Below are 26,823 nucleotides of genomic sequence, written 5' to 3' on the forward strand. Positions count from 1 at the left end.
TATGCATGTTCTAGTGTCTCCCTCGTGAACATGCGCGGTATATTTAAGCCTCTTTGACCTGGACTCACAGAGCTGACATGAACATCTTTGCTAAGGTCCCTGGAATAGCTCAACTAACCAGGTATGTGCAGAGTGCTGTGATCAGGTCAGACTGAGGACTGTTGAGAGGCTTTGCGGGGGATACAAATAAAATCCTGTTCAGGAATCTCCCCTCGAAGGGGTCTACCCAAAGTAATCTCGGAAATCTGCACTATAAATATGGATCGCCCGAAAATAAAAAAAAAGCTAAAATAGGTAGCTAAGGTGTATGACATACTAATACATGTTTTATTATCGTCCGTAGCTTTGAAACACTCAATCATAAGGTCTTCGGAAACACAAAAGAGACCAACTTTTCAACGTGGTGTCTGTGTCAGATTCTTTGATAAGACATGTTGTTGAGAAGCTTGTCAACCATAACTTTTAGTTGTGTTACACATATGAAATATACTCATGTTGTCACAATACTGCTGCAAACACCTATTGATTCATTGCTTTGTAATTGCTCAAAGAGGTCATGCTGAATGTTTTTAAGATCGAGGTGAGTGACTGTACTTAATGTGGTTGTTTTTGTATTTTTGCAGCAAACTGGGGTCTGCGCTCCAACGTGCTTTTTACGGGTCCAGTGGACGGGTGAGTGCTCTTCCAGCCTTGTTAAAACTCTAGTTAGAGATTGTCTATTTCGATACCACGCTCTGGACTACAGGCGTGCAGAAAATTCACATCTGACTCCCTGGAAGAGAGACATTGAAATTCTCATCTGACTCCCTGGAAGAGAGACATTGAAAGTCACATCTGACTCCCTGGAAGAGAGACATTGAAAGTCACATCTGACTCCCTGGAAGAGAGACATTGAAAGTCACATCTGACTCCCTGGAAGAGAGACATTGAAATTCTCTTTTAAAATATTTATCCATAGGGCAACAATATGTAGTAAGGAACTACTACTGTTAGAATCAAAGATATGACACCTTATGAGGGGAGGAGTTTTTTGCCAGAAATCTTCTACTCAAATTAAGTAATGCCATAGAATGGGAAGGACAGTGGCGGTCCTAGATGTCATTTTGTTCATACTGTCTGTTTTATCTTCTCCGCTAGGTGACCCTGTATGAACAGCGAAACTTCACGGGCCGTCGGCTTGACCTCACCACAGAATGTCAGAAACTAACGGAGAAGAACTTCCCTGAGAGATGCAATTCTGTCCAGGTGGAGAGTGGGGCGTACGTGCTTTATCTTTCATTACTTCCATCAAGGGAATCACGAGGCAGGAGTGTTAATGCCTGGAGGCTTGGAGCCAGGAGGTCCTGGTTTTTAATCCCATTCCTGTCATTGACCAGCCAAGTGACCCAGGGCAATGTTACCTGAGCTTTTATACAGCCGTCCCAGTTCACCCGCCTGTAACACCTGGAGCACTGGAAACAGGACTCCCCATTCATCACCACCTGCCCTGAAAAATAAAACAGAAGAATCCAGAGGATTACAGATTGAAATGACACCGTAAGATTTGAAGCTGGAGGCTAAAGTTGTTACAGAATCATTTCAACATCATAAAACTGGTACTGAACTGCTCCATCGTGCAACTAAGTTCTTTCTTGCTGGTTTTATATTGTTAAAATGGTTTGATTTTGCCTCTGCACTTCAAAATAAAAGCCACAGGGTTGCAATAGATGTACAGTACTGGCACACTACTGTCCATGCACACAGTTTACACGAGTGCACAGCGACTGAGGGGATGCTACAGGGCGTGCAGAGCTGCACAGAGCTGCACTGAACGGCTGTGTTTTATGCCTTTCTGTCTCCAGCTGGGTGGGCTACGAGTATGATAACTTCCGGGGCCGTCAGTACCTGTGGGACATGAGTGACAGGGGCGAGTACAACAGCTGTGACAAATGGAGCGGCCCCGTGGATCATGTATCCTCCATCCGAGCCGTCAGACAGGTGAGAGACACCCAGACAGACGCTGGCTTGCACTGGATCCAACCTCAACAAACCACTGTGCTGGGCTGAGTTACTCTTGAACATTGTTATTGTTAATACCTGCTACTAAATGATCTATGCCAGTGGTTCTCAACCTATTCCACCTTCGTAAGGATGAATGATATTTGAACCCCTTCAGGACTGGGATCACATATATTTCCAACTTTGTCCTGTGGTCCTGGTTTCTGTACTGCGATTAAAAGTATTAGGTTGTGTTAACTATGTACACTCCTTTTAAGATTTTTGAAGACATGATTGAAATCTTTAAAATCTTAAAAAGGTGTTGACAGTCAACCCAAACCAATACTTTAAGCGCAGTAGAGAAACCAGGACCAGAGGACAGAAGGAAGGAGACACTTCTTCACACAGAGAGTGGTGAGGGGCTATCTTGTCATGCTGCTGGGGCAGAATCACTTGGACTTGACAAAGTTCTGAGAACAATCAGATACTAGGAACCGGACCAGCTTAGATGGGCCGAATGGCTTCCTCTCGTTCTTAAATTGTCTTATGTTCTTATACAGTGTGATGTAAATATAAACCCCCTAGTTGTGCCATGGTAACCAGGCTGTCACCCCACAGGACAACAACCCCCCTCACATCCAGCTGTTTGAGAGGCCCGGGTTTTCAGGAAGAAAAACAGAGCTGCAGGACGACATCCCCAACTTGATGACCCGATTCAGCATGAACCGCATGGCTTCCGTCAGGGTCCTGGGCGGAGCGTGAGTACCACAGCACTGTAATAATAGAATGACTGCGTGTGCTGTTATGTAGTGGTTTTCAGCCACATAAAATGCACGTGTTTCAAGCGATTTGCAATTGCAGTGCTGCATAAACTATGTAACACTCCAATTGCGACTCTTTCCTTATATATCCATGTTGGCAATGTGCTCCAGGTACAGCCATTTGAGCAGTTGATGCCTTTATTAAAGTGATCTACATTAGACAAAGTGAAACCTAGTTCTAGCTACTATGCTTAGTTCCATCCAGGTCACTCACTTTAGAAATCAGAAGGAAGACTGCTACCATTTAGAAAAGGGGCTAGGCCTAGCATGCTTACAAATTGTGTCTGGGGATGTTATATACATATTTAAACTTTAGGATTACATGGTTAAACTTTAATATATTGGGGATTTTTGCAACCAAAAAAGCCATCATGATAACCCCTCCACTGCAGAACAGGTACTTTATGATATACTACAAAACCAATGTTGATGGATGAGACTGCATGTGTACAGTGTATGGAAGACTTACTAATATCGAATAAACAACCTTGCCCTGTCCACATACCAGCGTAATTATGTAAACCACATTCAGCGTTCAGGAAGCGTTTGTTCCTAGGTTTACCCTCTAATCCATTAACACCCGTTTGTTTCCTCAGCTGGGTGGTGTATCAGGAGCCAAACTACAGGGGCACGCACTACATCCTTGAGAAGAGGGACTACAACAATCACAGTGACTGGGGAGCACAGGGGAGCACGGTGGGGTCCATCCGAAGAGTCCGCTTCAACTGAACCGACCGGCCGCCAGTCAGCAGCCATCCAAACAAACACAAGCTATTTAATAAAAAAGAAACAACAACAACAAACACTTGTATTATAAACATCTTTATTTAAACACAGAACATTAGGAGATTCTGTCAACCACAATTCAAAACATCCATACAGCATGGCAAGTTCAATAAAACAAGTTGAACAAAAAGAAGAGAAAAAAGAGACTTAAACAAAGCACTTTATTATTATTATTATTATTATTATTATTATTATTATTATTATTATTATTAATCAAATACCCACTTTTCAAAAATTCAGCTGTACCTCAAACAATTTTCTATAGTGGACACAGTACCTGTATGTGCTTGCTGGAGTGCGATTCCTCAGTGATCTTGACTATTTCACAAAAACAAAAAGCTCTAAATTGCTAACCTATACAGTAGATTCAACCAAAAAAGATCCTTCTAAGGTAAGGATAACACTGTTGTTTACGCTGTTGCGTTTAAAATGCGAATGAAGGAAACTCTGTACCGGGTCCTGACTAAAGAGCATGTGTACAGAGCAGTGTAAAGACGCAATGTGCCTGTGCAGATTCCTGGGTGAAGAGAACTCGAGTGCAGCCTGAACTGTTCAACACAGGGTTACACGCAGCTTCACTTCACATGGACAGAAACAGAACCACCACGGCACTGCAGGTTTTACTGGGGAGGTGGGGGGGGGGGGGGGTCCACACGGCTGTGCCAGTGGGGTCAAAAGAGCTAAGGTGTGACGACTTGAGGCTCATCTTGTAAAACCTGGAATGGCTCAAACTGCTGCGCAACAGGAGTCTTATTTCCACCCTTACAAGGCCAAGCATAATATATCTGTTGAGTTATTACTATAAAACATTCTCCAGGGAGTAACGAGAGGATTGGGGGAAAAAAAACAACATGTTAGAAATGTTTACACGTTGGAATAATATGGCAGTACTTTTAATATTTTTAATCTTTCTCAAAATTAGAAAACTAGCATTCAGGATCAACAGTTGCATTGTTTTCTCTTCATGAATGAGACAGTGCAGTTATATCAAAAACTGCAACATAAATAAATAAAAACGAGCTTTTTAAGGATTGTTAAGCTTCATAAACAGCTCTGCAGCATAAGAAAGAGACACGTTTCTTCAGTAAAATACTTCAAAATCAGTTAGTCTTGACATAATGAGAAAAGGAACTAAAGGACGAAGAAGGTGTGGGAGACAGAAGAGATGCCAGATATATCTGCTCTTCACCTTACTGACATCTAAAATCAAAGCACAATCCAAACTGCAGACCTGAGTCATGTATATGGCACCCCTGAATCAGACTGCAAGCAATACCAATGCACTTTGTAAGAAGCGCGCGCTGTCTCACCTCTCTGTGTAAGGTGCGTGCCCTACACTGGCACTTAGAAAATGAACAACATTTTCTTTAGCAGAGATACACAGCACATTATTTGGTACAGAAAGAAACAAGACCTGATGCTGTGCCAATACTGACATTAAGGGGCACAAGTCTATTAGATATGCCCCTGGTAATCGCTTCTGGAGTTCAGTTGTCCTCTTCCTCCTCCTCCTCTTCCTCCTGCTCCTCCTCCAGGCCTTGTTCCACAGCAAAGGCGTTTAGCTGAAGTTCAGTCTGATTGATTTTGCTTTCATCGTCTACCTGCATGGCAATCTGCATGCAGACAGCAGAAATAATGTTTTAACATTTAACACACAGTACACGTATACTTTTAGCTCAGTGAGGAGGACAGAAAGGGAATTTTTTACATTCTAATGACTTTGACTGCCAATTTCCTCAGGAGAGATGTTTGATTACTTCTGATGAACACAAACCTGGGAGGCAAGATTACAAAAGTACCAGTAATACACAGAATTTTGGAACAAAAAGTCCAGACTTCTTGTACTGTAATTGCTTTTCAGATTGGTTAATGCTGACCAGTTGATTGTGAAAAACTTGGACTCATTTTTTAAGCCCCTGGAACTGGAATGCATTAAAAAGAAGTGCAAAGCTACAGTATGTTCCACGCAGCTTTACCGTGACAGGAACGAGTGTGTCACCTACCTCTGCAAGGTCAGGCTGGGCTGGGCTGGAAGCATCGCTGTCCTCCCTCTCTGTGCTTATCATGGACTGCAGAGCCAGCTCCTCCACCTGCAAATACAGGGCACCTCCATTAAACTGGAGTGAATACGAAACACAGACCAGACCCTGCTTTTTATCTCTAGAAATGAACAACATTTAGAGGTTAAGATTAGGAATGAAGCAGCTGCAGGTAGTTTGACAGATTAACATCAGGGCTGAAGAAGAGAGATTTTATTGGCCTTAAAAAAATCTGAGAAAGGAGCGAAACTTTCCAGTAAGAAAGTCCAGATCTGAATCCGGACCTCGGCTGTGCTTTACGCACACCTATTAAACTGCACTGCAAACACACATCTACTCTTTGGGGGAAAAAAAGACTGTGTACAGTGTATTTGGTGGCATTACTCTTCACCTTTTAATACTACAGTTCAAAAGCACCATTGTTCAAAATGATTTAAACAATAGACTTGTTTGCTATGGTCCCGCAGTGTCCCGTCTCACCTTCAGTCTGTTGAGCTGGTCCAGCAACAAAGCCTTGACCTTCAGCAGGGTCTCCTCTTCCTTCTTCAGCTCTTGCAGTCTGCTCAACATGGTTTGCTTTTAAACTTAGGGACTGCTTTAGCTGGACAGTGCCTGTTTCAAAAACATCAAAATACAAAAGCAGTCACTCTACTGTGCCTGTGTCCGTACCCTTATAAACGTTTGCCATAGTAAAAGTATAGCAAAGTGTATTGATAAAACACTATGAATGAATGATAAAGCACGGGTAAGCATTGCAAAGAACGGGGAGATATGGTAAAGCACATTAATAAAACAATGCAAACCAGGGTAAAATATGGTAAAAATGTCGTTGTAAACTTGTATAAGTGCACTTACTGGCTATGTGTGATTGCAAATCTCCCCATTCTTTTATGTGTTCATAGTAGATCATAATGCATCTGACACTTTGTTTCAATTTATTATATAAGTGAGGTAGTTTTATTTTGTATTTATTTATTTATTTATTTTGCAAGGGTTTGGGGGTATATAGTTATGTGAGTTTCTGTTTATAGCAGAACAAAACACGGACGCTGGCCCTTTAAGAATAAAAAAAAGCTAGGCAAAACAAGCATTCACGTTAAACCATTCTCCAGTACAAATTACCGATACCACTGATCCCTGCAAACATACTGAAACTAGGAAGCACAACAACCAGGAGAATTCACAGCTGTAGTGAATAGGGAGGAACTGAACAAATGACAAAGAGACGAGACAAAACGGAAAATGATCGTAATGGCCGCGCACAGTGCGTATAATGTATTTTGGCAATGCTAATAATTGTATAACGAAACAGTCACGGAGTACCTATTTAATAGTGACACAAAAAGACACTGGAATGTATTAACGAACGGTACGGTTTGTGATAACTGCCTGTTTAGTTCAAATAACGTAATTAAACGATACTTACTTTATCTACTTTTTCGTTAAACGCATTCTCAAACCGCTTCCCCAAGTCCAGTACCCACATTGCGGCCTGCTGCGTTTCAGGGCTAGTGCTATTGTACTGAACACCTGGATGATGAGGAGCGACGTAAATACCGCACTGTCATGATTTCAACTGTGTCGTCTATATTTCAGATCTAATACTCGTGAAGTTCAATGTGTTTAAAAAGTCTGCATGACGGCGCTTAAGCACTCGAACCAGATTCACTGAAAAGCAGAGAGCTCTGTGTGTGTTTCGGTGTACTGCCATCTGCTGGAGAAAGTTTATATTACCGCGCTGTCTTTGAATGTTGAGCAGGAGCGACGCTTCGTGGTTTAACAAGCAAACAATCAAAAAAGCAAGAGATTTCACAAGGAAACAATCAAAAAAGCAAGAGATTTCACAAGCTGGATCAAGTAGACTAGTTCGGGCGGTGCTAGTTTTGTACTCTGTTTTGCTTTTTAGATTCGATTAAACTGTTAAAATGTGCTGTCGCGTTTTAAATATCAATAAACATTTTCACAGCCTAAGAATAGGAAAATACCAAACTAGCTGACATCCTCTAAGGTTTAGTTATATAGTATATATTTAAAGAAGGGTAATCTATTTATATCCTTGAGGAAAAATATAGAAACATTTGTTCATAGCACGATGCCGACATAACCATTGGAGCCAGGAATCTGGGAGTCCTGCAGTAGCACCGAAGCCAATAGAAATGGAATGTAATACAAATTGGTTGTTTTGTAATGAAAGTTCATTTTACAGTAAGAGCATTAAAAAAATCACTCTGCATACGGTTAGTTGCTAGGCACACGGAGATTTGTGAGTAAACACACCTGGGTGCCAATTTACCGAAGCAAAGAGGCTAAAGAACAGGTATTAATTCATTGAAAAGGTGTAATAAATAGAAAAGGAATTCAGTAATATGAAACAGATCTAAAGCTGCGTTTAATAAATCTCAGAGAAAACATTAAAAGAGCCAATTAGGGCCTTTATAAGATTCCTTGACTAAATCCCTCCAGATGCAAACATTGATAATTGCACCTCATAAGCAGCGCCGCTCCTGCTCCAAGTCCAGAAACAGAGCAAAACTCAAAAAATAACCCTCAAAGAGGTCTAATTAAACAAGCCATATACTGAATTTGCTGTTTTATAATCCACATTCTAGAAACCATTTTGTGGAGTTTTATACCAAGCCCATAAAAGAACAGAGTGCATCAGAATCGTAATTGTTTCCCAAAAGAAAATGTGTCATTATCAAACAGCCTTTTTATTTTATTTTATTTTATATAATTATACAAGTTATACATGATTCATGCATGGTGGTGTTATTTTAGCCTGTGACTGGAAATGTACTGACATTTAATAATAATAATAATAATAATAATAATAATAATAATAATAATAATAATAATAATAATAATAATAATAATTCCAGGAATACTGTGCACAGATGCTTCTCTTTGATCAGTGGCTATCACTGTTCTCACGGCAGCGCCTTCCTCGTTTCCAAGTTCTTTGTTTTTGCAATTTGTTTGGCCGTTTGTTTTTTAAATGAGGTCATCCTAACGTTATTTTGTTTGCAGTGTCTTGTACGTCACGGTCTGTTAACTCAAAACACGTTCCTCAGGTGATTGATGTGGCAAATTAAAAAGAAATAAATAAACACAAGCATAGACGTGCAGCCTTGACAGAAAGATTGAAACGCGGAGCCCTAAGTATTTATTTTAAATGCGAAGTGATGCCGTGACCCTGCTGAATGGATTAATTCTGCGGCAAAGGGGAGTCCAGCCGGACTGTAATTCTTTATTTACTGCTCATGGCATCGTTTCCTTCCTCCCCAAAACCCAGCGAGCTCTCGGGGACTCTACACCTGGCCGAGTCCTAATGAGCGGGCTGGCCTCAAAGATGTGCTTTATTAACTGCGCCGCGCCGGCTCATCAGAGCAGGGGGGAAATATGGCGTTCCATACAAAGACCCTGTATACAGCCTCCACTGCCCCCGTCACAAACTGAAAACCTGGATGGCAGAAATTCACACCAGAACGGTCAATTCATACAGTAGGGTGCACATGTATTAGAACACCTCAAGATTTATCATTCATATCCTTTATATGCCTACCTGCATGAAAACCAACATTTTCAGTATGTAATGGCTGATATACTGTACAGGCACTCTTGTGAAAATGTTGGACACTATTGTGCTTTAAGTAGGCCTCTTCTAAAAAGTCTCCTGCATTTCACCGTGTGTGGCTCTGTGTTCCAGTTCTCTTCCTATTTTACAGTTACAGGGTACAGTCCAGACCTGTCCAGGACAGGTTTGAAATGGCACAGCTTCTGAACTCGTTTAGTTTCATTTCATGTCTGATTTTCAGGTTCAGACACACAAGTTCACAGTGACTCTTTAGCCCCTGTAAAGCTCATGTCCTCTCCTCAAGGGCCAAGGTGACTTCCCAAGGACCATAGGGAAGGGAGGAGGGTGTCATTTTAACTGAGGGACTGCTGTGATTGGACCAGAGATAAAGTCAACGTTGTATTGGAGTTGGTTATTACGGGGGGGCTATGTATATTTAAAAGAAACATCACAGTCCCTCAGTAGAAACCACACCCTCGACCCCCCCAGGTCCTCTTATGGGAACTAGACTCAACCTTTCTCTCAGTACACCAGAGTGTAACCATGAATCTCTTCCCCTTGCACCACTCTGGCCCTCAATGGATTTAAGAAATACAACCATGTGTTTTTTTTTTCCCTGCATCCAATAGGGCAGGACAGAGATGTTCTTTTATCACACGAAGTAGCAGTAATCCACACTTCCAATGTCAGAGGGGTGAAGCTGTTTCTCTGTGCTGCTCGGGGCTCGCTGGACACGGCTCATGTGACCTCCCAGTGCACTCTGATTGCTTTTTCCTGGACGAGGTACAGTCATATTGCTGCAGGAGATGACTCCATCTCCGAGACCACCTCTGCACAGGGACCCCATTGGCACAGACTCCAGTTAACCTTTTAAGTGCTGCTAATATGACATCCTGTGTGGGTGGACTAATAAAACAGCCAGCAAAGAGTTTCCTTTGTGTGTATCTGGGTGGGTTAATACACTAGTCGGTCGAATAGAGTATGGAGCTTGAAACGGATCTGCCGGTGAACTGGAAAACACTGAAGCCGCAGCGGTATGTTCTCTTCCTGCCGAACATGTGGATTCAACTTATTTTTGGCAAATTTAGTGAACTTGTCCAAGCTCCTGAGCCCAGTGTTCAAGCATATCCAGGGATCAGCATTGTGGTTTTAATTCTGTCTGTTTAAATATGGTCCTGCAAATGCAGCTGTTTACAGGAAAACATGCTGTGTCAGCTCTAAGAATGAAACACTTAAGTGCTACTATACTGGTATAGTTTCCCATAGTAAAAGCATAGCCAGGTTTATTAAAGCAGAGGTGAAGGAAAGGTAAGCATTGTAAAGAATAGCGAGGTTTGCTAAAGCATATTAATAAACATGGCAAAGCACAGTAAACTGGTAAATGCATAACTAATTACATTTAAATCACAAAACCTGAAACTGAAATATCTGCATGTGATTCCTAAACAGTCTCAAAGGTGGCTGGGTGGTCTTGTGAGTTTAGCATTCTTCACACTCTGTAGAGACCCTCAATGCACGCTGTGGTCAGAGCTGATGGTCAGCTAGATGGACCATTACTCTTCCCTTTTATACAAAGGTTTGATAGAATCAAGCTCATTTAACTGACAGTACAAACGCCTCAACAGGACAGTACTGTATATTGCATAAATTAGTGGGTAGGCGTGAGTTAGCTGATACAAAAAGTACAGTAATGCCAAACTCTGAAAGCATGTTTAAATGCATTGTTGAAATGGTTGGTGTTGTTGAGTTTTCTTTTTGCTTTTTGGATCAGTTTAAATTGCTTCAGTTTCCCAAGGTAATTTTACTTTACTTATCCTAATTTTCCAACTTGAAACTTAACATTACACAGTTTAACAATTTGAAAAGTTCCTCTGGGGGTTATTGTTATTATTTATAAGCATTTATTAACAGGAAAGATATACTTACCACTTTATCTCCATGTCATTATGAAAATATAAGTGATGCAATACTTTAATAATCCACACGGTGGCAGTATGTCAACTTTATATGTAAATGGTTTAATCTCCCATCTCAGTACTGTGAAAACAAACAAACAAAAAAAAAGACAAGCAAATCAGCTTCTGTTTTATTTTGCCATTTCGTGAGTAAGTATACAGAATTGCCACCTCACAGCACTGTACTGCACTTTGATAAAACCCAGTCTGGGTTTTTATCTTAGTACTGCCAAGCTGCATGCACACAGTCCCTTTCAATCCAGGCTGCGTGAGCAGTTGAAACAGAAACTCCCATCTCGTCCGATCTCTCGTGCAATTCTCCTGGTCTTATCTGTTCTTTGAGGAGAATCTCGTGCTGGCAATGAGAATGCCCTATCTCTCTCACACACGCTACTTTTTCTACACGTCAATTAAACGCCCTTACAATCTTACTGCACGCATATAACTGTGTGTTTGGACCCTATTCACAAAACTTGACAGCATTATTATGGTATATGATGTACTTTATTTGTGTTGTACTGAAACAACTTTATACAAAATAATCTGTCATAGTGTTTATTATTATTATTATTATTATTATTATTATTATTATTATTATTATTATTATTATTATTATTATTATTTTCACAGATTTAAACCCTTGCATGTCTTGAACAGACAGTACTGATACATTCAACTGAAAATTATGCATATGGGCTGTTATAGTCTATAAAGCAGGATAAATGACATAGCCTTAATCAAGACTGAGTTATACTGTAGTTCTATAACCATGACTCACACTACCATTGTTTTATATTGGACACATCCAGCAGCGCGTTTTCTAGTGTGCTAGTGTATCTATTATATCAACTCTTGTTTTTTGACATAAACAAGGCTCCTTCCAAATAGGAAAAACATACTTTGCACAGGTTTGGGCAGCGAATATTAGTGGTAAATGGAGTTGTGTTGGCTGAGCCATCATTTCAATGGAATATCCTGCAGTGAAAGATGAATGGCTGTATTTAGAGGTATGGGGAAGTGATGACTGATGCTTGGAGTAGTTACAAGTCTTTCCTTTTCCACATGAACCCTCCAACCTGGCGCTTCCACCCCAGTGCAAATACTTCGAGGGCTGACATCATGCAATTAGAATTTCCTGTGTCACTTTTTCACTTTTATAAAATGTATGGGGCAGATTTTTTTTACAGAGGTCCCATGCTAGCAGTGTCAAAGAAGAGTGTGTTTAAACCAAAATAGGAGGTTTAAAATGAAATATAGAAATACAAAGATAAATCTAAGTCATGTAATGAAAGACGATGGTAAACGTTCACCCAAGAATTCTAGTTTATTGTTAAAATGTAAACATATGTCAAGCAAACTCACACTGTGTGCAGATCCAGCTACAGCACCTTCACTTACACCCACTTACATGGTAGTCATGCTAAAACAATGTATTACATTGTATTACATTGTAATTACCAATAAACTACTCTGTAATAAGAAGTACTATATAATAGTATTGATAAAATAGCCATGCTATGTATTTTAAATATCGGTATCCTGTGCATATCTTTTGTTTCACAATGTGTCATAAACAAAACCACATGCCCTGACCGTGTAAACAGCTCTGTATTGTTCACCCATCATACATGAAACCCGGGATGAATCCCTGCATCAATCACGGAAGTGTTGTTTAATGGTGTATTGTGTCTCTTTAAGAAGAACTGTTCACATTTGTATGCGCACTTGCTATGTGCATGTCAGCTTGGTGGAATATCATGCTACTGATGAATAGTTTTGTGTATTAGAATTGTCTACTTCTTCATCTGTCATCATGCAGCAGTGATCCATCATTTGCAAGCAAAGGGGATTAGAAGCCACCGTCTCAATCAATCTTTATTACCATTCCAGGGTTAGAAGAAATTATGGTTTTGTAATGCTTTTCCAGGTTTTTAGGAATAGGGAATCGTATGAAATGCTCAAGTTTGAATGTATTTCTGGAGCAATTATTCTCTTCTGGTTTGATAGGTAATACGAGTTTATTACACTGTCTCCTGTAAAAGAGTTCTGAGATTCACAATGGAAACTACAGAACTGTTTTTATTTCAGTGGGCTAACTGCCCGGCTTTGTTCATTTTAAAACTTCAATGCTTTGAAAAGTGGTAATATGGGGACAGTTTTCCATGCAAAAGTTGTGGGACATGACATCAGGGTTTTTAAAAAAATCTACAATTAACAAAGAACCACAACCACAAATGTGCACTAATCTACACTACAGTAGATGAGTCTAAGTGCATTTAATCCTTTTTTTTTCTCGAAGTGGTTCAGAAGCTTATTAAATCTGGGTCCAATGTTCCTAATATGCACATAAAAAGAGCTGTTTTCAGCATATGCTAAACTGAGCGACTCTGAGAATGTTCTATAATAAATGACACAAGTATTTTGATGCATGTGAAAGCTGATTTTTGGAACATGTGTGTTACATTTTTACGGCCGTGCTTAACAACATTTGTCTAACCAATTGCTGACTTGTAACTACTGGATGCTGAAGAAATAATCTCCCTGTCATATAAAAAGGACAGTCTACAGCAATGAATGCTTTAAAGCAAGACCCCCAGCAGCACAGCCTCCAGGGCTCTCATCCAGGGGTACATTGGGGAGTTATGTTCTGAACTGTGCTCCTCCACAGGACTCTCATCCAGGGGTACATTGGGGAGTTATGTTCTGAACTGTGCTCCTCCACAGGACTCTCATCCAGGGGTACATTTGGGAGTTATGTTTTGAACTGTGCTCCTCCACAGGACTCTCATCCAGGGGTACATTCGGAGTTATGTTCTGAACTGTGCTCCTCCACAGGACTCTCATCCAGGGGTACACTGGGGAGTTATGTTCTGAACTGTGCTCCTCCACAGGACTCTCATCCAGGGGTACATTGGGGAGTTATGTTCTGAACTGTGCTCCTCCACAGGACTCTCATCCAGGGGTACATTGGGGAGTTATGTTCTGAACTGTGCTCCTCCACAGGACTCTCATCCAGGGGTACATTGGGGAGTTATGTTCTGAACTGTGCTCCTCCACAGGACTCTCATCCAGGGGTACACTGGGGAGTTATGTTCTGAACTGTGCTCCTCCACAGGACTCTCATCCAGGGGTACATTGGGGAGTTATGTTCTGAACTGTGCTCCTCCACAGGACTCTCATCCAGGGGTACATTGGGGAGTTATGTTCTGAACTGTGCTCCTCCACAGGACTCTCATCCAGGGGTACATTGGGGAGTTATGTTCTGAAGACACATTGCCTGTGACTCTCAGAATACTTTGTATTCTATTTGAATTGTTCTTGGTGTTGTTAACTTAACAATAATTACCTTTAATATAATACCAATTACTACAGCTGATTTGCATTACCTCTAACCTGTGTTCTATGCCACTGCTACCATACCACAGAGATGAATAAGACCCTTCAGATTTCAGCTTGCCAGGCAGCTGTATTTTATACTCAGGTTTATGAAATGGTTGTTATGAGCACAACAGAAGTGTGACTCAGACTCTCAGATGGCCCATAAAGAAGGGGGTTCAACTGCAGTTCTCTCAGTCTCCATCCCGCTCCCTGGCTAGTGTTTTATATGCCCCTTGGTAGCCAGACTACAAACTGCCGATGACCCTTGGATTACACCCAAGAGAATGTCAGGGTTCTGAATTATTTCATTAGGTCACAATCTCACCTTTGTGTTATGATTTGTTCATTTCTTAGCAGATGCCCTTATCCAGGGCGACTTACAGTTGTTACAAGATATCACAATGCAAAGTGTCACATTGCAAAATATCACCTTACACAATATCACATTAAGAAATAATATCACATTACAGATAAGAGCAGTTATACAGTACAGTAAAATCAGTAGAAAATAAGATCAAATTCAAATAAGAGCAAAATAAAGGATGCAGTAAATAATTACATTTAAGAGCGAATTCGACTAAGAGCAGTAAACTTGTAAAAACGTGTGCTTATAAGAGTAAAATCTATTCTGAGCACTAATGAGTACTATAAATGGATAAGAACAATTTCAAATAAGATCAATTACAAAAAAAAACATGAATACAGATACCTATAAGAGTAAAATCAAGTACAAGATACAGAAAATAGTTATATTAAGAGCAGTAGTATAATATGGATATGGAGCAGTTCAGTGCAAGTACAAGATGGTGTAAGTACTGGTACAGTTGGGTGCCACATAGTCATCTCCAGTTCCACCCAGTTCCACCCTTCACCAAGAGCATTATTGTTTCTGGTAATGTAATGAGTTTGTTGGCAGAATTGTTCCGCAGCGAGTTTGAAAGGTGCTCTCTCCTCGGTCAGCCATATTTGATGCTGATGGCTGTTTTGTGTCAGCACTGTATTTTCAGTAGTTGGGCAGTCAAACTGAACTCCCTGTGCAGCACTGTAGAACACTTGACTAAGGAGAGACAGAAATAGTAACATAATAATAACTGTTTATATAAATAGGAATTCAATTGAACTGTATACCTTCAAGTTTGTAAAGGTAACTCTGGTAATTGTATGTGCCTTGGGCTAATACCCAATTCTGGAATCTCCCTTTTTCCATACCCCACAAGGGATACAAGTTGGTTTAAAAACAAGAGTAATAGAATATAATTTAATTTGTATTGCTGGCACTGTGTCAATCCTGAGTGAGTTTTTAGTCAAGTCACGTTTGTCAGGCCTCTTTCAGACAGGCTAGATGATGGTCAGGCCCTAGAGGAAGAGCCCTATTTATCTTAATGAACTCTGGAGTCACCCTGCAGCTCCAGACTGGACCGCTGCTGACTCCACAAATATCAATTTATCAACAGCGAGGTCCTCCTTCATCACTCTGCTCCGCTGGAGCCAAGCCCCCCCCCACGCCTGCCCCCGCTCTCTGGGAGAAATCTCTGCCATCTCCCAGTGTAAGCTGAGCCCCCTGGCCGTGGTGAATAGAGCTGCAATTGTATTGATTATATGAGCCGGGGTCCTGAATTGGGATGGAATGGCGACAGTGAAACACTAGCTCCCGAGAATGGAAGCTCACAGTGAAGCAGGCAGAGGGGGGTGTCAGAGGTCAATCTCATCATCTAGGTGGCCCGTCACAGCTGCGTCCTGCAGGCCAGGTTTTTAAGAGGCTAGGGAGCAGATTCATGAGACTTAGCACACAGCCCTCCATGCCGACCCACAAACATGCTAAAGGAATTATGGGTATCATATCTTCCCAGTTGCTATCTTCTTGTCATCGCTGTGGTCTAGAAGTTACTTTTGTCTGTTTTTGATATTTTTTTCCACTTTCGTATTTAGTCCCCTCCTCCTTCTTCTCTCAGAAGGATGAATAGTGGTGGTGCAGATTCTCTGGTGTGGCTTTCTGCGACACTGAGAGGCGTTTTTTTTTTTTTTTTGAGGAATGTTGTGGAAGTTTAGTGAGGGGCCGGTAGGAGGAGAAGGGGTCACCTCTAGAGTACAAGCAGAGCTCATAGACAGAGCTAGACTGTCCTGTCAGGAAGAGGAGGCGATACAACAGCACTCATATTTTAAACACAAGCTCATAAGGTAGCAACCTTTCTAAATATCCCTAATAAAAACTGAGTGCGGCTTACCTTGATGGAAACATAGCAAAGTGCAGTGAGGCGCAGTGAAAGAAGAGCGAAGCACAGAAAGGCACAGGATATGCTTGTTTAAGTATATACTTAGAGCACCTCAACAGAAAAGTATAGCCTGTCCGTAGCTTGACAAACTAACTCTTTTTTAATGGTTTTCGAGGTTGGGCCCGTTGCCGACTTTTGTTCAGCCATCAAAGTATTTTATTTGAAGTGGAAAGTCTACATAGATGGCAAATATACATGGAATTCACTTGCAGCTTATAAAGGTGGTTTTGGATATTTGCTGAGTTAAAGGTTTTAGAGCTGACAGCCTTGGGTTGTGTGCTTTTTCATTTTAATGCTCGCAAACACTCACTAAAACCATTCTGTCAGCCTTTTACAAACTGCAGAGCTGATTAGCAAATAAACATAAACCTAGGTTACAAAGCAATAAACTTGTATTTGCTGATCCCCTTTGTCAGCAAGTTCAGACAAGAAGTGAATACTGTAATATATAGCAGACCCTGATATAGATGTGGCAAGGCCATTAGAATCAGAAAGAAATTACGTCACATTAAAATCAGCTATACTGTTTAAGTATCCTCATTGAACTACGTAGTACAAAACATATAGCATAGAGGTTTTTGCACTGAAAGCCTGGTCTGTTATTGAGGAAGTTTGAAACTATGTTTCCCACCCATACAGAGCATTCCTATTCTGTTTCCCTCTCTCTGTAAAGTATATATGAGCTACAACGCCTCCCTCTCCACTGAGCTCAGTTATTGTGTGATTCATTACAGTTTCATTTTATGTACTGTTTAGTTTTTTTGCGTGTGTTTTTTCTGAACCCATTTTCCTCTGTGACGCCGGTATAGGTCAACTGGCACTGAGACCTGCTTTAACTCCTACCAGAGACAATAACAAATAGCAAGGTAATTCTATACAGATTGGAGAGGAATTTTCTCCTGGCTATTGTACTCATTTGCAGTGATGAAGCTACACCCTTTTCCCATTGTTTTAATGTTATTACAAGTATTACCAGCAAAGAGCACCACTGGAGTCACCACTGCTGGAAGGGTCCTGGGAGCAGAGTTCACATGTAAAGTATCTCTCAGATGCTAAGCCACAGAGAAGCTGCTGACAATGTTATAAAATTTAAAGAGTGCCCAGCCAGAGCTGATCCGAGTTTACTGAGCTTGATCCAAGAAGAAAGGTGAAAGGTCTGCCACATGTCACATAATTCAAGAAACGTGCCAGGAACAACAGAAACAGACCTTGTCTTTCTCGTACTGTGTTGGAATAAAATCCGATTTGACTTCCCAGTTATGTTTTTTTCTCTACATTGTACTGTAGGTTGTGTGTAAATGCTATGTGTCAATCGATTGTCAAATTCCTTTCCTTATAAAAAGGTTACAGTTATACAATTTGAGGTCAATTTGTTTGAACTTATCTTCAGGGCTAAAAAAAAATCATTACAAATTGTCAATGAAACATTTATCGTTCAGGTGGTACTCTTATGACATCCTCAGAAACTTTGTTGAAATTCATATTAATTTGCGGCCATATTTTTAACACTTTCAGTCCTGAATTATTTTTGTCGTGCTGAAGAAGGAACTCCTTTACTGAAGAGAACAGCACACAAACCAAAAAAAATGTATATGGCAAGGACTGAAGACTAAAATGATAGTAATCTGTCACAAATATGTATGTAAAGTCAAGTGACTGAGCTGGGAGTCCAAAGCACTCCTTTGATTTGCAGTAGGGGGAACCGAAGTGGGCATGAATATTGTGTTGTTTTACTGGAGGCCTTTTAAGTGAGAAAACCATGCAAAAGATGGGAGTCTGCCCAATAACTACATCTGATCTGAGCCAAGTCTTGCCCTTGTGCAAATCTTTATACTGGAGCATTTTGCTCACTTGAAAGCGCAATATTGGAACCTTGGTCAAGCTGGTAATGCTGGAAGCTGTTTAATATTATTATCTGTTAATAACTAGTTTATTAACACATTTACAAAAGTGTTACATCGTTTGTTAATGGCCAGTTCATGTTTATTAACATGTTAGTAAGTTAGTTGTTTCCGCCTAATAGTAACAGTAAACTAAAAAAAAAGCTCTCAGCTGAAATAAAGACCCAAATATTTAAAGGCCTTGCAGTGGCAGTGACACTACAGTGATAATGCTGCACGTGCTACGAAGTTAATACATTTGCATTCATATACTGTGACAGTACAACAGGTTTCTAATAGCTTTTCACTTTCCCTTATCCTTGACACATGTGCCTGTTTTCTCAGTGTATGTGGTTTATTCATGGACACTCATTCTGAGAGCTTGTGGTATTACTGAGGGGGACAGTCACTGCATGCTTCACTGCGTATCTGTTCTCATACCAACATCGAACCTGGCACCAGCGACTCCAGTGTGATCACTGCAGGAGTCCTTCTATTTCCCAAGAGCGGTGACCTGCGTGCTAGCCTCCTGATTCACTGCTTCAGTGTATAGAATGACTGAGCTGTTCCTATCATTTCATCTAAACCAAATATTGTCTGAGAGAGGGCAGGAACATACCTTACATTCCTGAGAGGGTAACTGCAGAAAGGGTGGGGGGAGGGGGGCTCCCCATTGCTGTGTCAAGTTTAGCTGTATACGTTGTTGTTTTTTTTTATTCAAAACTACATCTGTATATCAGTTTGAATTTATATAAAAAAAAGGTAAAACTTCAAAGAAAGTAAGTCTAGGTAGAAAATGTTTCAGCCCGTCAAAATAGACAAATGTTATGAGCAAGTTTCATACTACAGTACAGGAACATATGATTTACAATTAAGCATATATAAAAAACGAAACCCTCCAATTGGATGGCAACTACAGCTATATGGCTGTTATCAACAGTTTGAAATGTAATTTTATAAATGTTCTAAATGAAGCTTCCCCAGGCGTGCTCGTGTGTATTTTGAAAGGAGATTAAAAGCAAAGTCCTGTACTTGCTCAGGCTGGCAATCGCCGTCTCTCTGGTGTAATAAGCTGGCAGCTCTGCTCTTCCCCAGTCCTTGGGAATGTCTGAATACGGTGACAAAACCGTTCATTTACAGGGAGTTCCGCTTTGAGGCCTAACACCTTGTGACCAAGTGCAACCCCCTGGCAGAGACAGCTGTGTGTGAATCTTGAGGCTTTGATCGGGCCTGCTGGAGACAGGCCTTAGCCAAAGAAACACACAAATATCTTGTCTGATATTTTGCGTTTGTAAACCTAGAAATTCCATTTGTTTGATTCCTGGTGAAGAACGAGTTCCTTCGAGCTTGGCCAGCCCAGGCGGAGTGGTGTTTGTGGATCATCAGGTGCGGGTGAATCTCCTCCTGAAACTCTTTAAAATCAACTTTTAATAGCAAATTATTATTTTAAAAAGCGCCATCGTCTGTCTCTACGGCACGTCTACACAAACAAGCAGCATCCAGAGAGTGGGGAAGTGTTGCAGGTTTTTCATTTACAGGCAGGCCGGCACATGGATCTTTTGAAGGTTCAAAGTGTTTAATCCTAAATAGACTTTGGTGATGTTTACAAAATATCAAATGTTCTATTTGTTCTTTAAGCATCTTGGGTCCTTGTCTTGATATTATAGCTTATTTCTAAAACCAGCCTCTGTTTCCATATTGACAAGAGCCATTGTTACTGGACCCAGCATGTAGCTGGCTGTGGTTCTTTCAATAAAGAAGGTGCAGCAACAGTTGGTGACTCACCTCACAAGCTGTGCTTCAGTGATTGGAAAGCGTTGTCATTGCTTTTTCGTTTAATGAATACATTTTTCTTTCGGTCATTGAGCGTAGGCCAGCATCACAATTGTTTGGCTGTTTGTTTTTTTTTTCTTTGTTTTTTTTTTTTAGTAAGGCGACGTGTATTAACCAAATAAAAGCCAGAGACATTTTAAGCTGCTTCAGAGTTAAACAAGTTAAAACCAGAAAAAACCTGGAAGAGAGAATTTCCATGGTGTCATCAAGCGTTCACACAGTTTACAGCACTGTGCTGTGCTCTGTTCCCACTGAAAGTGTAATCTGGTGATGCACATCAGCCTTTTGGAAAAAAAAAACTAAAAACCTTTTGGCTTCTGCAGTTGATTTCCTGGGTAAATCGTTTCAGGTCTGAAATTACCACACACACACACACACACACACACACACACACACACACACACACACACACACACACACACACACACACACACGCACACACACACACACATATATATATTTGTGTTTTCCAAAAGTTTAATTTACAGCGTGCTATCTGACATTATTTCTCCGGTCTGATTATTTTCCATCCCTGAAAGCTCTCGTCAGCACTTCGAAACTCATACACATTGCATTTCTCTCCACTGAAGTGAATCCATTTCGTCATTTCTAATGAGATGTTTCTTTAAAACTTTTAATTGCGCCTGGTTTGTTCATGCCAGAAAGGCAGCAGATTTTCTGAGAGCCATTTAAAGATCTCAGCAGCTGATGCTAATGTCTTTGACATGCTGTTGCTGGATTTTTATCAGTATGATCTAGGTTCTACAAGTATGCCTTCCAGTCATTGCATGTTAGAAGGAAGCTCAAGGGATCGACGAGAGTGATAAAAAAAATAAAAACAAACCCTCTGTCAAATGACTGGTTTAAGAAAACATTATTTTCTATAATCAATTGAAAACGGAGCATGGATGGAATACTCTCCTTATTTCAATTTAGAAAATCTTCATTTTATTAAAGCATGCTGCGACCCTACACGATGTAGGAACAATGTGGAAATTGAAGATAAAGTCTGCCAGAGGAATGTTCTTTTTCTTCAATGTGAAGAGACCTCTGTGATCTTGAAAGCTAGTGTATGTATTTGTTTTTACGGAAGCACTTTCCATGAAGTGTCTCTAATGACTGTGTATTTACATTGTAGTTACTTAGTAAATACATGTGTACTTACACATGATTACAGTGCTATTAATCATAGTTACAATGTACTTAATGTGTAAATCTTTTTGCACAAAATAACCTTAACTCTAACCCTAACCCTAACCCTTTTCTGATACAATTGTGTACTTACATCATACTAAAAGATGTACATTTAAGTACATTGTAACTATGCATAATAACATTGTAATTATGTGTAAGTACACATGTATTTGCAAAGTAACTACTATGTAATAAATACACAGTAAATAGAGACACTTCATGTAAAGTGGTACCGTTTTTTACATATATTAGTGATCCTATTAAAAAGGTATCACCGAAAAGAAACTTGCTTATACATGCTATTACAATAGAAAGAACTCCTCTAGAAAACAAGAAAGGAAATGGTTGCTAGGTTACGGAGTGAGCAGGTTTGGGTAATGACCGTTCTGCTCAGTGTTGCAGGCCTTTACTGGAAGAGACAGGCCAGGCGGAGTGGTCCAGAACAGGGCTGACACTGGGGCCACCTGCACTGCACAATTATCACAACGGCTCACGTCAAAGAGCGACCTGGCAAACAGACCCAATTAAGGGGCCTGCACGTCCTTCTCCAGCCAGCCATCACTAACACTCAAGAGAACATTTGACAACATGTTTTTTTTTTTTTTGCAAATCTCTAATTAACAGCAATGTTTTTTTTTTTTTTATCGGGGGGCCACGCAGCCGTAGCGCTGGGTAATCAGCTTACATACAGGTTTACTTCCTGCCCTTGCTGCCCTGTTCTTTCCAGCAGAGATTTCCTTTTTTATCTGTTTCTCTCCAGTTTCCATCCGACTTCTAACGCGCCTCACAAACACATTGTCACCTCGACTTAAAGAAAGCCTCCGCTCCACTTCCATTCAAGTGCTTACGGGGTCTCATTTAAAGTTATATTTTGGCATGTGTGGCACAGTTTTCTACACTGCCCCTCTTCAGCTTGTTTTCGTTCCTTCACTCCACTTCTTTTAATTTTCAGAAATGAACTAATTAAAGCTGCAGTGCCCTAGAATCATATTCAATATAATTCTGCTGAAAGTACTTTTTCACAGTAAGCCCCCCCTCCAGTGAAACCCATTTGCCATCTGCCTCACTTTGTAACGCACGCTCCTGCTACTTGCAGCAGTTAGGAGTTATAAAATGATTCAAATGGTTTTACAGCTTGTGTTAGAAAAAGGTAATAAGGGGATTGACTTTTCTTTCTTCATGGTGTTTCTATTGATAAGGTTCTACTGTAAAGTTTCAACATGTGTTTATAAGATTGAGTAAAACTATGGACAAAAAATAATTTCTTGTACTTTTTTAAAATGCTATGCTGTGAGCGCTGTAAAGAATGCATTTTTTTTTTAGCTTTGAAATCTTTTTATTATCATGTTTTCTTCCAGTAACCACGGCAACGACCAAGACCAATTCGTCACTGTAATAAAAGAAAAATACAAATTTCATTGTGAAATGACCTCATTACAAGAAGTCACATTAACAGAATTTGATATTACCGAAACGAAAAGTGCGAGAGGTAAAGGAATTTCCTCTCAGTGGAAAAATGTTATTGTTGGAAGCTTATGGAAGGCGAATGTATAACATTTCTCGTTCCCTGTTGGGCCACTGATTCTTGATGCAAGTCTGATTGTGTAAAATGATGTCATTGCTGGACCTGTGCTCAGGTTTAGCTAATTACCTTAAATTTGAAAACGTAATGGTCTTTATAACCTCTCTGCTCCCAGGGCCTTTGCATGAGAAAACAATGTGGACCTTCATTATTAAGCAATTAAAAAAACTGAGAGGCGCCTACCATAACACTGTCAATGTAGCACAGATCCCAGCATGGACTGCACTGGTATAACATGACAAGCCAGATCCAGCATGGACTGCACTGGTATAACATGACAAGCCAGATCCAGCATGGACTGCACTGGTATAACGTGACAAGCCAGATCCAGCATGGACTGCACTGGTATAACGTGACAAGCCAGATCCAGCATGGACTGCACTGGTATAACGTGACAAGCCAGATCCAGCATGGACTGCACTGGTATAACGTGACAAGCCAGATCCAGCATGGACTGCACTGGTATAACGTGACAAGCCAGATCCAGCATGGACTGCACTGGTATAACATGACAAGCCAGATCCAGCATGGACTGCACTGGTATAACATGACAAGCCAGATCCAGCATGGACTGCACTGGTATAACATGACAAGCCAGATCCAGCATGGACTGCACTGGTATAACATGACAAGCCAGATCCAGCATGGACTGCACTGGTATAACATGACAAGCCAGATCCAGCATGGACTGCACTGGTATAACATGACAAGCCAGTTATATGATCCTTCCTCATTAAGTGGCCTCTCAAATTCATTCAGGGAAGTAAACCTTATTAAAGTTTCCCACAGTTTTTTGCAGTTTTACCATGCCCATTAAAATGGTCATACTGTGCATGTTTATTAATATGCTTTACTATACCTTGCTACTTTTTTTTTTTTTTACAATGCTTACCTATGCTTCACCATGCTTCCACTCTGCTTTATTACACTTTACTATGCTTTTATGGGAAGCTATTACAAAGGTAGTAACAGGACATGCAACTGACCTATAATGGCAACCTTCCTTTGACCCGTGTTTGTGCAAAAAGGACAACAACAACAACAACAACAGCATTGCTTTCACCTGTTATAAGAATGTCAAACCGTTTAAAAACACCTGCAGATACAAATCAACCTGTAAGCGTGCTTGTCAAGGAAACTGTGGCACCCAGTTATTTTTTCTAATGAGTGCTAATGAGTCACCTAATGGGACTGAGAGCTGGAAATGTCATGTAATTTCACTTCACTCACCCCGGAACAATCAACAAACAGCCGTCAACAAGGCCCGGCTCGCCCTTTGAAGTCACTGGGACGAGCTGTCACTTCAGTTTGGGGCCTGACAGCGCTGTTTTCACAGGGCGGCTGCTGACATTTTTTGGCGGTTGGGGGAGTGGAAAAGTCAGTTTTTCTTGGCAATATTACCTTAGGGCATGGAGGAGGGGAAACTAAGGCAGGACATGGATTCCGTAAGTTACCATGTAAACAAACAATGTCGCAAATATGTTTATCTGTCTCTTTTCCGAGTCGTTGGACCAACAACTAAAAGAAACGATTTTATGTGAATTTTTAAACAGCAGACTAATAGAACCAGTCAGACGATATTTTTTATTAGGGTTAAAACTTTTTTTGTTGTTGTAATAATACGGTTTTGTAACCTGTTTGTTTATTTTATAAGAGTTAGTAACTGACGTTGTGCATCTGGTGTCGTGAATTATTATCCGATATCTACCTGTAATATCTTTATTGTCATCCGATATCTACCTGTAATATCTTTATTGTCCACAGCAGAGGGCGCTGTGTTCTTCAGACAATTGAGATCAGCAGACAAGATGCTGTTGCTGTTCACCACTCGTGTGATTTCTGCATCAGTTTTATTTAATTGTTTTATTTATTTATTTTTTATTTATTTTAGAAAACACTGCATTTGCATTCTTTTTATAATTAAAACTTTGTACAGTATACGCTTTTGTTTACTCAGAGGGTTATATTCAAACCCCAATGCTTTTTGTTAAATAAACACCTATAATTCTGTCACTTTTAAAAATATCCGTTTTTAAAAATGTCCGTTTCTCAGCTCCATTGCTGTATGTATGCAAAGACCATATATATATATATATATATATATATATATATATATATATATATATATATATATATATATATATATATATATATATATAAAAGTATATCGTGTATATAGAAGATCTTTGATGTAGGCAAGTGCATAGATCATTCTTTGCATTGGCCAGAGGCGGCAGTGTTTCTGAATTAGCTGCACAGAAGCATCAATATGTAGGTAGCAGAGCATCACTGCATGTAATAGTCATTTTTTACAATCATCTAGTGTGCGATGGTGGTATAGTGGTTAGCATAGCTGCCTTCCAAGCAGTTGACCCGGGTTCGATTCCCGGCCATCGCAAAATAACATTTTCTTTTTTTTAAATAAATAATAATGAAGATACATATACAGACCCCTGAATACTGTATTTTCTACGGTGGATGCGTGATATTCCTGTGCCTGAGCCCCGCTGTGTTCTCAAGCACTGCCATTGAGTTGTGCTGCAGTTTGCAACAAATATTGAAAACAAGACCAAACTGATTCTGTAGCAAAATAAAACAGCACATTTAATAACACTGATTTTCTACAGTACGCTCGGCCTCCTGCGTTGCTCAATACACGAAACCCTTGATTAAAAGTAACCTTATAAAACTGTATTTTTCTTTTAAAACACATTTTAATTTTGTTACATGTAAATACTGTTCAGAAACATCAAACGTTCATGAACATCGAACACCACTCTCACACAGCCCTGTGAGATACTGACTCCATCGAGCACCACTCTCATACAGCCCTGTGAGATACTGACTCCATCGAACACCACTCTCACACAGCCCTATGAGATACTGACTCCATCGAGCACCACTCTCACACAGCCCTGTGAGATACTGACTCCATCGAACACCACTCTCACACAGCCCTATGAGATACTGACTCCATCGAACACCACTCTCACACAGCCCTGTGAGATACTGACTCCATCGAACACCACTCTCACACAGCCCTATGAGATACTGACTCCATCGAACACCACTCTCACACAGCCCTGTGAGATACTGACTCCATCGAACACCACTCTCACACAGCCCTGTGAGATACTGACTCCATCGAACACCACTCTCACACAGCCCTGTGAGATACTGACTCCATCGAACACCACTCTCACACAGCCCTGTGAGATACTGACTCCATCGAACACCACTCTCACACAGCCCTATGAGATACTGACTCCATCGAACACCACTCTCACACAGCCCTGTGAGATACTGACTCCATCGAACACCACTCTCACACAGCCCTATGAGATACTGACTCCATCGAGCACCACTCTCACACAGCCCTGTGAGATACAGACTCCATCGAACACCACTCTCACACAGCCCTATGAGATACTGACTCCATCGAACACCACTCTCACACAGCCCTATGAGATACTGACTCCATCAAACACCACTCTCACACAGCCCTATGAGATACTGACTCCATCGAACACC

At 40.6% G+C, this 26,823-nt stretch overlaps 2 protein-coding genes and 1 non-coding gene across 3 annotated transcripts; 2 read left to right on the plus strand and 1 right to left on the minus strand.

The window, feature by feature from the left end:
• The first annotated feature begins 17 nt into the window (after positions 1-17).
• Positions 18-3,601, plus strand: crybgx (crystallin beta gamma X). The gene is made up of 6 exons (XM_058999055.1): positions 18-121; positions 624-672; positions 1,138-1,259; positions 1,842-1,977; positions 2,596-2,735; positions 3,395-3,601. The coding sequence occupies exons 1-6, from the start codon at positions 78-80 to the stop codon at positions 3,525-3,527; spliced, it is 624 nt and encodes a 207-aa protein (XP_058855038.1). The 5' UTR covers positions 18-77; the 3' UTR covers positions 3,528-3,601.
• A 3-nt stretch (positions 3,602-3,604) lies between these two features.
• LOC117427924 (snRNA-activating protein complex subunit 5-like) lies at positions 3,605-7,327 on the minus strand. The gene is made up of 4 exons (XM_034046317.3): positions 7,050-7,327; positions 6,104-6,235; positions 5,588-5,674; positions 3,605-5,197 (listed from the first exon to the last, which is right to left on the minus strand). Exons 2-4 carry the CDS (start codon positions 6,191-6,193, stop codon positions 5,072-5,074), a joined length of 303 nt encoding a protein of 100 aa, XP_033902208.2. The 5' UTR covers positions 6,194-6,235; positions 7,050-7,327; the 3' UTR covers positions 3,605-5,071.
• An 18,291-nt stretch (positions 7,328-25,618) lies between these two features.
• On the plus strand, positions 25,619-25,690 carry trnag-ucc (transfer RNA glycine (anticodon UCC)). Its single transcript has one exon. It is a non-coding gene; the product is annotated as a tRNA-Gly (tRNA).
• The last annotated feature ends 1,133 nt before the right edge of the window (positions 25,691-26,823 follow it).

The sequence above is a fragment of the Acipenser ruthenus genome, chromosome 24 (assembly GCF_902713425.1).
Source record: "Acipenser ruthenus chromosome 24, fAciRut3.2 maternal haplotype, whole genome shotgun sequence".
NCBI lineage: Eukaryota > Metazoa > Chordata > Actinopteri > Acipenseriformes > Acipenseridae > Acipenser > Acipenser ruthenus.